This window comes from Gadus chalcogrammus, chromosome 7 (genome assembly GCF_026213295.1).
Source record: "Gadus chalcogrammus isolate NIFS_2021 chromosome 7, NIFS_Gcha_1.0, whole genome shotgun sequence".
In the NCBI taxonomy this organism is placed as follows: domain Eukaryota; kingdom Metazoa; phylum Chordata; class Actinopteri; order Gadiformes; family Gadidae; genus Gadus; species Gadus chalcogrammus.
In genome coordinates, this window is record NC_079418.1 from 20,790,050 (window position 1) to 20,803,230 (window position 13,181).

Below are 13,181 nucleotides of genomic sequence, written 5' to 3' on the forward strand. Positions count from 1 at the left end.
GAATGGCCGCATCATGAAAGTTGGGCAATAATAGTAACCAATACTTGCAACCTCGTTACAAAGTAGACCTAATTACTAAGCAAAGATCCCGTGGCATTACAGATTCTGATCAAAGGGAAAGGTGGTTATTGTTGTTTTAGTGGGTCCATATTTGATCCTGTCTTCATCAGGTATGGAAAGGAGGTTAAGGAGAAAAGATAAGAAGAGAAAATGGCAGACCTCTCATAACGACATGCCGCCATATGAGGGGAAGCAAGCGAACCCCCTCTCCCACTTCCTATCTCACAATCTTTAAGGACGTCTAAACGTTTAAGGATATCTCAATGGTAAATTATTTCCTACCAACTTGCATAAAGTGCATACATAGGCCTTGCTATATCTTTTTGGAAGCACAAAATATTTATATTTGCAATGAAATTAACCATTTGATCGGTGAGTAGGCCTACTGAAATAGAGACCTCCTAATCCTTAGAGGAGGACCAGAAGGATGAAAGTAAAGGTGACCTTAGATAAATCCTCCATTGATGAAATCTCTCTCTCTCTCTCTCTCTCTCTCTCTCTCTCTCTCTCTCTCTCTCTCTCTCTCTCTCTCTCTCTCTCTCTCTCTCTCTCTCTCTCGCAAGTGTCACAGTGTGTTGGTTGGTCTTGCTGTCCAACAACAGGTGGGAGGTGTGTGCACAGCTGTGATGAGTATTAGCCATGAACAAAGCCACTTGGACGTTAATGCTAATTCCCCTTCAGCGAGTGACCCTGCGGTACTCGTTGGACAGGTTGAGCTGCCTACAAAACAAATGTTTGCCTCTCCAATTTATGAGTGAGTTCTACAGGCGAACACACACAGAAGCCCATGGATGGGAAGGGTGGGACTGGGGCCGACAGGAATGTGTGACACAAGGTTGGAGGGAGAGCAGTCTCAGCCTCTTCCGTGCATTCGTACAGTAGAGGCTGGGCTCTGGGAGAGGGAGAGTCCACCTCTATGCAGTGGACCTCCACACACGCTCTGCAACTTATTTGTCCCTTCTCACTTCAGGAGAGAAAAGTGGGGTAGATGAAACGATATGCAAACCCGATGTGGAACCACTGACCAGGTCATGGCACTCGGCATAGTTAAGTGGATTTTTTACTCAGGAGTGGACGGTGGCCTTCCCATCTGGGGTGGCAAGTAAGCCAGATTACTCTATAGCTGGGTGAAGGAGAGGGGGCGGGGGCACCAGCAGGACACTTCCTATGATTCATAGGATGCACAACACACCGACGCATTAAGAATGGTCTTAGAAAGGTTTATGCCCTCCATTATGAATGGAGTTAGGGTTATTTTTTATGTTAAGTCTCTGTTTAGATTTGCAGGTGTCGGGTTAGACTTTGAGACTTGGAAAATTGTTTTGGTCAACATGAAATGTAGAACTTGTTTTCAGAGTCACCAGTTTGTGGATGCTTCTTAAGCATTATAATAACTAATGACCAAGTGTTTTGGGACATGATGTAAGTGTTTTGCCTCAGCGTGAGCTAACAGGAAGAAACATGTTGCAACAGCACGTACACTTGAAATCAGTGATATTAACACAGAGCTTACGGAAACATCTGCTACGTCGTGTTAAATCTTAACTCTTTAATGCTTAACTTAAATAATGGCTAAGAACAAAGGGACGATGTAACAATCTGAAAAGAAAGAAAACGCTTGCGTCTTGAACATCACGTTCTTAACAACATAGGTCTTCCTCAAGGTCACAACATCGGTCCGTGGAGGTGGAAACACTCACTGTCTTGTCTCTGCTATGGAGAGACAATATAGTGAAACCTAGCTGCGGTGAGAAACAACCGGATGGTTTCGGCTACCAAGTCAGGAAAATGTAACAAGCCATAAACATTAGGCCTTGACTTATGATCTCCAGGATCACATGTCGGACACCCCACTGCTCCAGGACAGACTTGAGGGGTTCCATGGCTGGCCCAATCACCCCTGATGTGTTTCCTGTGTTTCATGGAAGCTTACTTTCTGCTCCCTGCATAATACCAGCTGTGTCTGGACTGGGTTAAAACATCCCGGCCGCAATTGTCGGCCCCTGCTCTCATAACAAAAAAAGAGATTTGGCCAGTTCTCCTTAGTGTTGCCTGTCCATCTGTAGTCGTATGTTTAGATGTTAGGGAACACTTTACAATTTTGGTAAATTCATTAACCAATAACTACCATTTGTTAATGACGTAATGAGCATTATCAACAGTTAATTAACAGTTAACTAATGTGTAGCCTTGCAACATCACAAGAGAGGGAGATCTGTGCAGAATATTAGCACAGCTGTTATTTGGGCTTAGGCCGAATGCCATGCTTACAACATAAGCACACCCTAACCCTTATGCTAATTATATATAATAATGCTAATTAACTAATGAAAATTCAAGGTTAATGAATGTACCAGAAGAAACCACAGAAAATACTGTTGTTTCAATGCAAAGCGTCATCGCTTTACATAGAAACGTACGTATCTTCGTACTCCTACGTATAAAGGCATTGAGCAACATGATCTCTTTATTATGTATTTCCCGTCCAAGGTGAAAGCACCGTGGATGAGAACATTTATGGCGCTTTACCATTTGTGTGTACGATAATCCTCTAGAGTCCTCTAGTGGTAAAAATGCCTAACTACAATCCTCAATGATAATAGTTGACTGAGAGATCTGCTCGAGGTTGTGAACTATTGTTCCACAACCGTTATCTCTACACCGCTAGACAAAAACAACTGTTTTTATCACAGGCTTATCAATTTGCTGTTTGACTTTGACGCAGAGGTGATTCATTCATTAGCCACCTCCTCTACCAAAAGTCATAGTCTGTCATAGCTCCTGACCAAATGCCTTTTCAAGCCGGGAGCATGAGTCTGATACGAGGCTGAGAGGGGGTCCAGAAATGTAGCGTTACCCCGGTCTACTGCAACACAACTTCCGGAATCTTACATACTGAGATTTACACAGTCTGAGGAGTAAACATTTTCTTAACTGAGATAAAGTAATGTCCGAAACATATTACGGAAACAGATATCCCTCTCTCGACGCTAAACTAATGTCACGGAAAGTCCCGCCCACTCCCTGGGCATAACGTACATTTGGAGCAAATGGGACACCATTGCCTTCAGGGCGTTCTGGCTCATCCTAACCTAAAAATAACACGGGTTAAAAACACTGGTTCCCAGGGTGAAAGTCTCTTATTTGACCTATTCATCTACCACGACCTCATCCATGTATGTACTTTGTTGACATTTATAATTTGTCACCTGACTCCCTAGCGCCTTTCTGTCCAACGGGTGGCAAATGTCCCTATATCAAAAGTCCCTCCCCCTCTCTCGCTGCGAAAACAATAGAACGGAAAGTCCCGCCCTCTCTCTCGCCTACAACGCACATTTGGAGCATCCCGGTAAGAGATTACACAGTGATATAATCAGAAACGTGACGTAAACGATGACAAAAAATGTTGATTACTTAAAGATCTATTGTCTATTTGTTTGAAACGCTTTCTTTGTCTAAAGTTTTTGGATGACTTTAAGTTTAGGATTATTCCGGTTTAAACGACGTAAATGAAAGGCAGTATGATCCAACAACACCCCCTGTCGGTCAATTTATCATCCTTCAAATACATTTTATTTTTGTATGTAGGTGTGGTCGAGGCTAAGGTATTTAATCTAACCAAAATATATGAGTAATCAGGGAGGGATACAGTAAGTTTACAATACAAAATGATCCTGTTTTTCATTTGTCAGTTAAAATATATGTAGGCTATGTGTTATAACACATATCCTTTGCTTACTATAGCAATGACATATATTGATATACATTTGAAAGTTACAGTCTACAACCGTTTCCATCTAATAATCATAATAAATAAAATATTTATATTTTGAAATAAATAAATAATAATAAGTAGTATTTGTGTGTGACCAAATATGAAAAGAAAAGAGGTCGTCATTAAATTCCATTTTATTTGTATAGCCCTTAATCACCATTACATTCTCAAAGGGCTGAACAGGCCAAATATTTATGAACCCTCTCTGAAGATGGGTAAGCCCTCCCTCCACACACACACACACACACACACACACACACACACACACACACACACACACACACACACACACACACACACACACACACACACACACACACACACACACACACACACACACACACACACACACACACACACACACACACACACACACACACACACACACACACACACACACACTTAAATTAGTCAGCCAACCACTGCGGTGCTACGTCAACCAGGTGACTCCCAGGTATGCAAAGCAGATACAAGTCATAATAGAGCTGCAGGGAAGGACTTTGTTCGCTGCGTGCGTGTGTGAGGGCAGGGTTAAGTCCCTTCAGCCCAGCAAGTGTTTCAGGAAGCGAAGTCATGATCGATGTCGCGATCCCACGGAGAGGTCTGTCCTGAGGTGAGTGAAAGTGGGTCAATTACTAGGGGGCTGATTGTCTGTGCTTGTGCATGTGGTATAGAGTATTTTATGTCCTTATTTTCTTTAAATATAATAAGTGGTTTGAGGAGAACCGTTGACTTAATACGAGGCTGTCATTTATACATAATGGGATGAATGATGTGTTGAAGCTCGGGATCAAGGAATCCAACAGCCCATGTTGGAAATGAGCCCCGTGCTCAATCGAAACAAACTTGGACTGAGAAAGCTTAATTATACAGCAGATGAAAGTTAGCTTTTTTCCCGCTTTGAACTTGCTGCCGTTTTCACCGTTAATCATCAAAATCGAACCAGGGAAACACACAACTGACGGCAGAACTGGTTTCAAAGTATGGGTGGGGATGGCAGACAATGAGGTTTACTAGGTGTGCTTAGTGGTGTTTGTTTCATGACAGGTTTGTTTCATAAAGGACTTCTAAGGTAGGTCTGGCTAGGAATCATGAGGCATTGAGAAAAAATGTGGTAGTTACAATAGAAAATAACGATGGTAGTTATTATAAGATGCATTATGTCATAGTTACTTCCATCCATTAGATAAAAACTGAATCTGTGCGTAAGTATTTTGTATTGATATCATGTTTCCTTATTCCTTTGCTTCATATTTTTGCTTCATATTGACATCTGACATCTGAAAAAGGCCCCATTCTTGTTGCATCACAGAGTTGATGTAATGGGAATCAGTATAGTATTAATGCTTGAATCTGTCATTAAATGTGAGTTTCCTTCACAATGCATAACCAGGGCCGTAGCCAGGTTTGAAAAATAGGGGTCTCATGAATTATTAAGCGATTAAATTAATCATTTACTAATCTCTGAGAAGTTCTCAGCCGCTGATTTTGTATACAGTTGTACTTCGTTTTGGTTTTATCTCTAGACAATGACCTCATAGCTGGCTATGGGCATGCGCGTAACTGATTTTTTTATCATGGTCTGTATAAAATAAGAAATTTGTGGAGTGTTTTTGCTTTGTATTTCAGAATCTGAAGCACTGCATGACTCAAAATGGACGCTATGTACAAATACATGCTCGCCTTTCTCCTGCTGTTTGGATCTGGAGGTCAGCATACATATGTATTAAGTGCTTTTAATGCTGATGATAAGTTGAAGAGAATAATGGAAAGGGAGGTTAATAAGTATAAATTGTTTGTGTGTGTGTGTGTGTGTGTGTGTGTGTGTGTGTGTGTGTGTGTGTGTGTGTGTGTGTGTGTGTGTGTGTGTGTGTGTGTGTGTGTGTGTGTGTGTGTGTGTGTGTGTGTGTGTGTGTTTGCTTCTGGACTAGTTGTAAAGAAAAGGGGGCCTTTAGCAAAGGTTCACCGAACTGAAAGAAAAGTAAAGAACATTCTTTTCATGTTCAGGCCAAGCCTGAAACCAGATTGATGATGGTTCGACTGTCAATCTTAGTCGAGAAGTAACAATGGCCAATTCACCCTTTTCAAACTAAAAGATTTACCACCGAAACAGACAATTGAGGTGAACTATATGTATGCCATCAGTAATAATTACTTACTACAGTGTGTCTCTGTACTGTCTATGATTTCTAATGATAGATGTTACATAACACAGTACATATTTGAAATACCTTTAACCAAACAGGTTGACCTCATATTGGTACAAAAGGTATCATTGTTTAGCTATTTACAGCTGGTGCTGTCAACTGTTCATGAGATGCCTTAATCCAGAGTTTCAGTCAATTCAGATAAGGAGGAAGGTGGGTTGGGGTATATTTGTCACGGAAACCTGCAAGTAGGCTGTTGACATTGGGGATCAAACCCATTGCCCATCGACTGGGGGTCAGCCTACATCCTAGCCTCTACCGGCCCCCATGCCCAATATATTTATCCTGTGCACCCTAATGTCAACTTTAAAGGGGTTGTTTATAAGCAAATATTAATTGGTGCAGGATTTGATTTAGGCAGACCAATTACGCAGAAAATGTTGCAGATTAAATTCCTTTTGACAGTCATTGTCAAACTTTTGACAGGGTTGTCAAACCCTCTTAGCTGGAGGGTTCTGTCTTCAAACATTGATGTGTGCAGCCTATGGGTCTCCTTGAGCAAGATAAGCCTAGCCATATTTTCTCATTAATGTATGAGAAAACATTCTCTCGTTCGGAGCAACAACGTTCAGACGCTTTGCATGAGAAGGAATGACTGAATGACTGAATATTGAATAGTAATGCAATGGCTTGGTTGCTGTTTTTTTCTCACAGTGGGGGCGCAGCTTTCCCTGGACCCTCTGAGCGCGGCCGTACTGCGGGGCTCCAACGTGAGCTTTAAAGCCAACGTGACCGCCGAATGGAAGGTCATGACCTGGGACGTCGGCAAACTGCTGGTGTTGACCATCCTCAGCACCGACGGCGTCATAGAGTCCTTGCCGCGTTACGTAGCGCGCAACATCTCCACCGGCAGCGCAGGGGGCGCCTGGGAGTTTAGCATTGTTGACGTCCAGAAGAGCGACAGCGGCCCGGTGGTCTGCACCATCCAGGGCCGCATTGGGTCCAAGACAGCAACGCTTCAGGTGCAAGGTACCACCACCACCAACAACGACAACAACACGACAACAACAACAACAACAAAACAACCACAACATATCAATATTTTTCTTATTCAATTATAATAAGAACACAAATAGTTTCGCTTTGCTATTTTTAATTTTTAATTATTATTATTATTATTATTATTATTATTATTATTATTATTATTATTATTATTATTATTATTATTATTATTTATTATTATTTATTTTGTATTATTTATTATTAACACTTTTCTTGGTTGCATTAGTGCCAGCCAGGTTATGTTGCATTTAACGGTTCATGCTGATGTCATGCAGATGACACGTTGACTGTGAGGGACTGTGAGTTGAGTGGATGTTGTCGACATTGATTGACTTTCAGTGTGGTGTGTTTAGTGGTAAACGGCTGACTAGCATTCTATCTGAATCAGCTCTGTTGAAGGAGGAGCTCGAGAACGCGCTGAGACATCAACCTTTCAGGGGGTACTTAAATCAGACACGGGTCGCTCCCAAAGGACGGATCGAGAAACATCCATCCCTTGCTCTGCAGGGATGGATGTTACATCTGTGCTACATTTCCTATTTCAGTGGCAACAAAACATGTCAGCGGGGCGTGACAGGGGATGTGTAGGGATGTGTAGTGTGAGGCTCCATGATAGCATAGAGGAGAGTAAGCGGTGCCTGAAGGAAACAAATGCATGTACTGCAGTGCTTGATCATGTATGCACCTGCTTCTTCGACATGGGGAATGTGTGAGGCCTTTTTCTTGAAGCAGCTCTCAAAATGTTGCATATTCTACATGAGGGACGTTATGTCTCAAATTAAAACGATGCCATTTTCTTTATTGATGGGCGGCTGACATATCCTTCTTGCTAAGTCAGATGTTGATGAAGATGTTCGCTCAGTCAGAGTTTTGCAGGTCTTTACTCTTTTTATTGGTCGGTGAGGTTATCCTGGCTCATCCAAGTCTGGCAAGCCTGTGGTGGTTTTAAACCTTCTGGGATGTGTTATCATGGTTGTTATTATTATTAGTTGGATCTTGGTTTGATGACACTTTACCTTGAGTGTAGCACTTCCATTAAAACGGCCGTCTCTGATTGGTTGTTTTCCTAACGATGTTCCTGAAACATATAATGACACCAGCAACTTAAAGTCATCAGTGCAGCAATACATTGATGGGAACATAAATAATGCATTGGATATATGTTATGTATGATGAATACATTGTATATCTATCAATGTTGTATTAAATATATGCAGCATTAGGACAGGTTTTTACCCTTTAGCTTGGGTGGTGTTCAGATAATGGTGATTGCTTAACTTGTGGAGCTGATGGATGTGGAGGATGATTGGTTGATTTAGCCAATCAATCATGTATCGATCTTTGAACATTTCTAAGTTTGTGGACCCCAGAGTATTGTATGCCAATGACCTGACCCCTCTCGATGACAATTACCTTGAAGACGACTGACTGTCTGTCTGTCTGTCTGTCTGTCTGTCTGTCTGTCTGTCTGTCTCTCTGTCCGTCTGTCCGTCTGTCCGTCTGTCCGTCTGTCTGTCTGTCTGTCTGTCTGTCTGTCTGTCTGTCTGTCTGTCTGTCTCTCTGTCTCTCTCTCTCTCTCTCTCTCTCTCTCTCTCTCTCTCTCTCTCTCTCTCTCTCTCTCTGTCTCTCTCTGTCTCTCTCTCTCTCTCTCTCTCTCTCTCTCTCTCTCTCTCTCTCTCTCTCTCTCTCTCTCTCTCTCTCTCTCTCTCTCTCTGTCTCTCTCTCTCTGTCTCTGTCTCTCTCTCTCTCTCTCTCTCTCTCTCTCTCTCTCTCTCTCTCTCTCTCTCTCTCTCTCTCTCTCTCTCTCTCTCTCTCTCTCTCCCTCCCAGAGCGAGGCACAATAACAATTTCGTCCGGGAACCAGACGGTGAACCAGGACCAACAGGCGGAGTTCCGGTGCGAGCTGTCCGGCTGGTTCCCCGCTCCTGAGGTGAGCTGGCTGCTGGACGGTCAGCCGGCCAGCACCAGCCTCTACAACACCACCTTCCAGGAACAGGGGTCAACCTTCAACGGCACCAGCGTACTCACAATGAAGGCGGTCCGGGACGCAACGGTGCAGTGCCGGGCGTTCCTCTCGGCAGCCACCGGCCTGCAAACCGTCTACCTGTCGGTTGGTGAGTTACTTGCTTTCCTTCTTTTAATAATACAAAAAAAAATTGGACTGCACTTCATGCTTCAGGAATCTCAAAGCAATACAGACAAAAATAATCAATGCAATTAAAACAATTGCATTTGTTTGCATCTGTTTTAATTGCATTGTCTACGGGTTTTTGACACTGAACAACAGAAATGACAGGAAATTGGATTTATGGCTTCTCTGTCTTATCAGTGCTTCAATCTATTGTGATAAAGTGGGGGAACCGGGGGGGGGTAGAAGGTCAGGAGGGTGCGGTGACTAGGGTACTCCACTCCCAGCCGAAAGGCTCTGGGTTTGATCCCCCAAATGTACACACAGTTTACCTGTAGGCATGGTGCCTACGCACCTGCTCCTCAATGACATGTAGCTGAACTCTGAAATGGACACTTTCCATACAAGTGTCATAGACACACACTAGTGGGCCTTTAGTAGTTATTTTACACTCCCCCTCATCAGTTGCATGAGCCAAACCATTCCATTTTATTATTACATTGTGGGCTAGGCGGGTTACCTAGAATCTAACTCTTTCATTCTAATAGGGACACATTTGAAGAGCATTCTACACACAAATTCACAGACACACACGCAAGCATGCACACACACAAACACACATGCAAACACACACACTGCAACCATCACTTCTGTTTGAACCCAATCAAGCCCCCAGGGCTATATCCAACCATATATAAATTTTGATTGAAATACGCTACATATTACAGATTGTAGTATTATAACAAAATAAGCTCAAAGGTTTGTGTGTGTGTGTGTGTGTGTGTGTGTGTGTGTGTGTGTGTGTGTGTGTGTGTGTGTGTGTGTGTGTGTGTGTGTGTAACCTTTGTTAACAGTCCCTACGCCAACCGACTGGACCGTCCTCATTGCTGTGGTTTTGTCCTTTTCAATCGCTGCACTACTGGTGTTGCTCATCATACTGATTTTCTTCTGCATCAGACGGAAGAAGGAAAAAGGTAATCAATGACTATAAAGTGGGACTACAACTATGGCATCTGCAAAAATCTGCTCAATATTCTTGTTGTTTCTTAGTAAATTAGTAAAAATTATATTTTTACTAATTATAGAATATATTTTAAGGAGGAAAATTTCATAACTCATCAGATAATCCAGCGCCAACCAAGCCCCTTACCATTAATAATAATACTTGAATTGATTACATTTGATTTTATGTATTTTTCTAATTCTTGTTCTTTATCTATTTACGCTTTTTTCAGAAAAGGAATTAAGGTAAGGTGAAGCTACTGGCAATTCTTTTTTGTTGAAATGCCATTTCTATGATTGAAATCTACGTGACCATTGACTATGCTCTCAGGGAAGGAAGGCTGCAGGGTCGAGCTGTTGCAGCACGCCCCCGAAATGGAACCATTAACCTGGGATTTGCAATGGATGATCGAACAAGTACAGACCAAGGGCCTGCTCGCACGCACGCACGTACGCATGCATGCACACAAACACATCAAATATTTAACGTTTACACCTGAAGAAAATAACAGTTCCTGTGTCTGTGTGTACTAAAGCATGTATCCGATCCATGGAGAGCACCACTCACTCACACACACACACACACACACGCGCGCGCGCGCACGCACGCACGCACGCACGCACGCACACACACACACACACACACACACACACACACACACACACACACACACACACACACACACACACACACACACACACACACACACACACACACACACACACACACACACACACACACACACACACACACACACACACACACACACACACACACACACACACACACACACACACACACACACACACACACACATTCTGTAACACTCTCCTCTCCCCTCTTTTGCAGGCATGACTCCAAGTGTTGAAAGGGATCTAAGTCAGAACGACGACCCCCGCATTTATCAGGTAACAAAATCAACAAAGTTATTTCCAAGAAAACATAAATAGTACTGTCGACAGCATGTTAGCAACAGCTGTTTGCATTACACTATGACTATTCCATTTGCAGATATGTGTGGTTGGGATTGTACGTTGACACATATATTAATTATGTGTCCCTATTTGCAACATATTATTGAAACATTAAATTAAACACTAAGTATACACTTGCTATGCCATCGGCCAATGGAGGGGGGAAAAAACTATGAATTATTTACACATTGTTATTGCTCATAACAAATTGTCATGAGGTTTATTTTGTGCTTGCCTCGGTTCCTACTGTCATAAAACTGTACTATACAAAATATTCACAATAGGGAATGAGTATGTGTAGTACTTATCCACTCTATTTTAAAGAACATCATTTGCATTTAATCCATTGGTTGGTTCCAAAACAGACGGTCTGCTAAAAATGTACAACATGGAATGTAATATGGGAAAAGAGATCCATCCACATCAACCTTTTTTATTTTACTTTTACTTATAGATTCCTCCGGTTGATAACCCAGCCCGGAACGGAGCCAATGACTTCCCCGGTGGCGAAAATGTCATGGAGTATCGAAAACACAGACACCTCACCCACGTCTGAAGATGTTCAACTTAAGCGTTTTATATTGATGCTGTCTCTACACGTGCCACCATGTTTCTCTCCAAAAGTAAAAAAAGACAGTCAGAGTTGTGATACCGGACCATCACTGTGATGTAAAACACAAATGTGATCAAGGTGCTAGAGAAAAAACACAGTTTACCTCCATGCATGTAAATTATATATTGTATTTTGTATTTTCTGGTAGATAAGGATACATTTGTGAATCTCAATGCCTCGAGATTGACATATTTTAAGCTTTAATATATATATTTATGGGTTGCTCTGCTGAAATTATGTTTATACTGCTCAACGGTAAGCCTCCTAAAATGTGCCTGCCATGTGTCAAGACACAACCAGAACCTTTTTAATTAAAATGCAATTAATGATTCTGTCTCCAGTCTTGTCCCATTTTGAGCTTTGTATGACGTTAGCCACGCATCGTGTGACGAAATCAAGCGCGTTACACATTATGGTTCCTCTGTATGCTGCTTCCAGTTTATATAGCCAATCGTTGGTGGGTTAATGATCCCTGTTTTAATAGACGGATTCAGATGAGGTTAATTTATAAACTTAATCGATGAATACATTAATAAATGTTAATGGTAAAGCATTAACATATTTGCCATTTAACATATTCTCTCTTGAAACACTCCCAACAAACAGTGTTGAATTAATGACACTTTTAATACAGAAGTTGAGCCACACTTAGTGTTTCATATCTAGATGATTAATAAATGAGTGAATTCTTTTTTCACTTCTCCTACATTACTTAATAACCCTAGACAGTAGGCAATTCATGAGGGGCAAGAATGCAAGACTCTACTAGTTATATAGACTTATAGTAGTTAACTATAGTAGTTAGTGATTCAGCTGACACTTTCATCAAAGCCAAATGCAAGCTGAGATCACAAAGAACAACCAAAATCAGAAGAACTAAAAGTATAAAAAACAATACACACAAGTGGACACAGGGCGGTTTATGAGATTCAAGATTTTGAGTATTCCTTTAACTTCTGGTTAAAACGATAAAAGCTGGACTTATGACTGAAATTGAGCCTATAGGAACATGTAGACTGTGTCTGGTGGGCTGACCCCTTCAGAGGGTACAGGCCATAGAGTAGCTCCACTGCAATGCGAACAAACAGCCAGGACCTTCTGGAAGCTACAGTGCTCATGGAGGGATGAAAAGGATGAGGCGTGAGAGTTAACATGAATTGCGTGAGAGAACATTGAATGACTCAATAATTAACTGGTTAGCACAGGATGTCTCCTGGCTTTGGTGTGTTTAGGTCAGCATAGCCTCGGGCCAACTCTTCATTGTGTGAAGTATGCATGCATGATACAAAGGTGGTTGGTGGTATGCTTGGTGTAATGCACGTTTTGGAAGAGAGACCAAACAAATCAGTTGAAAGAACAGTAGGCTGTCGGCACCCATTGTATGAAGAACAGAATAATTTAATTACAAACACACACACA

General features: G+C 41.9%; 1 protein-coding gene across 2 annotated transcripts; it reads left to right on the plus strand.

Annotated features, from left to right (window-relative positions):
• The first annotated feature begins 4,359 nt into the window (after window positions 1–4,359).
• Window positions 4,360–12,615, plus strand: igsf5a (immunoglobulin superfamily, member 5a). 2 transcript variants are annotated; one of them, XM_056594968.1, is made up of 9 exons: window positions 4,360–4,448; window positions 5,465–5,544; window positions 6,697–7,011; window positions 8,874–9,158; window positions 10,027–10,146; window positions 10,408–10,420; window positions 10,506–10,624; window positions 11,025–11,083; window positions 11,604–12,615. In XM_056594968.1, exons 2-9 carry the CDS (start codon window positions 5,490–5,492, stop codon window positions 11,703–11,705), a joined length of 1,068 nt encoding a protein of 355 aa, XP_056450943.1. In that variant the 5' UTR covers window positions 4,360–4,448; window positions 5,465–5,489; the 3' UTR covers window positions 11,706–12,615. The 2 variants fall into 2 exon arrangements, with proteins under 2 accessions (XP_056450943.1, XP_056450944.1); XM_056594969.1 differs by having other exon boundaries at window positions 10,506–10,591.
• The last annotated feature ends 566 nt before the right edge of the window (window positions 12,616–13,181 follow it).

Excerpts from the sequence above, each read along its gene's own strand:
- igsf5a (XM_056594968.1), top strand. The coding sequence starts at position 5,490 with ATGGACGCTATGTACAAATACATGCTCGCCTTTCTCCTGCTGTTTGGA. Across the intron at positions 9,159-10,026 it reads AACCGTCTACCTGTCGGTTG|TCCCTACGCCAACCGACTGG; the intron begins GTGAGTTACTTG and ends CTTTGTTAACAG. Across the intron at positions 10,625-11,024 it reads GCCTGCTCGCACGCACGCAC|GCATGACTCCAAGTGTTGAA; the intron begins GTACGCATGCAT and ends CCTCTTTTGCAG.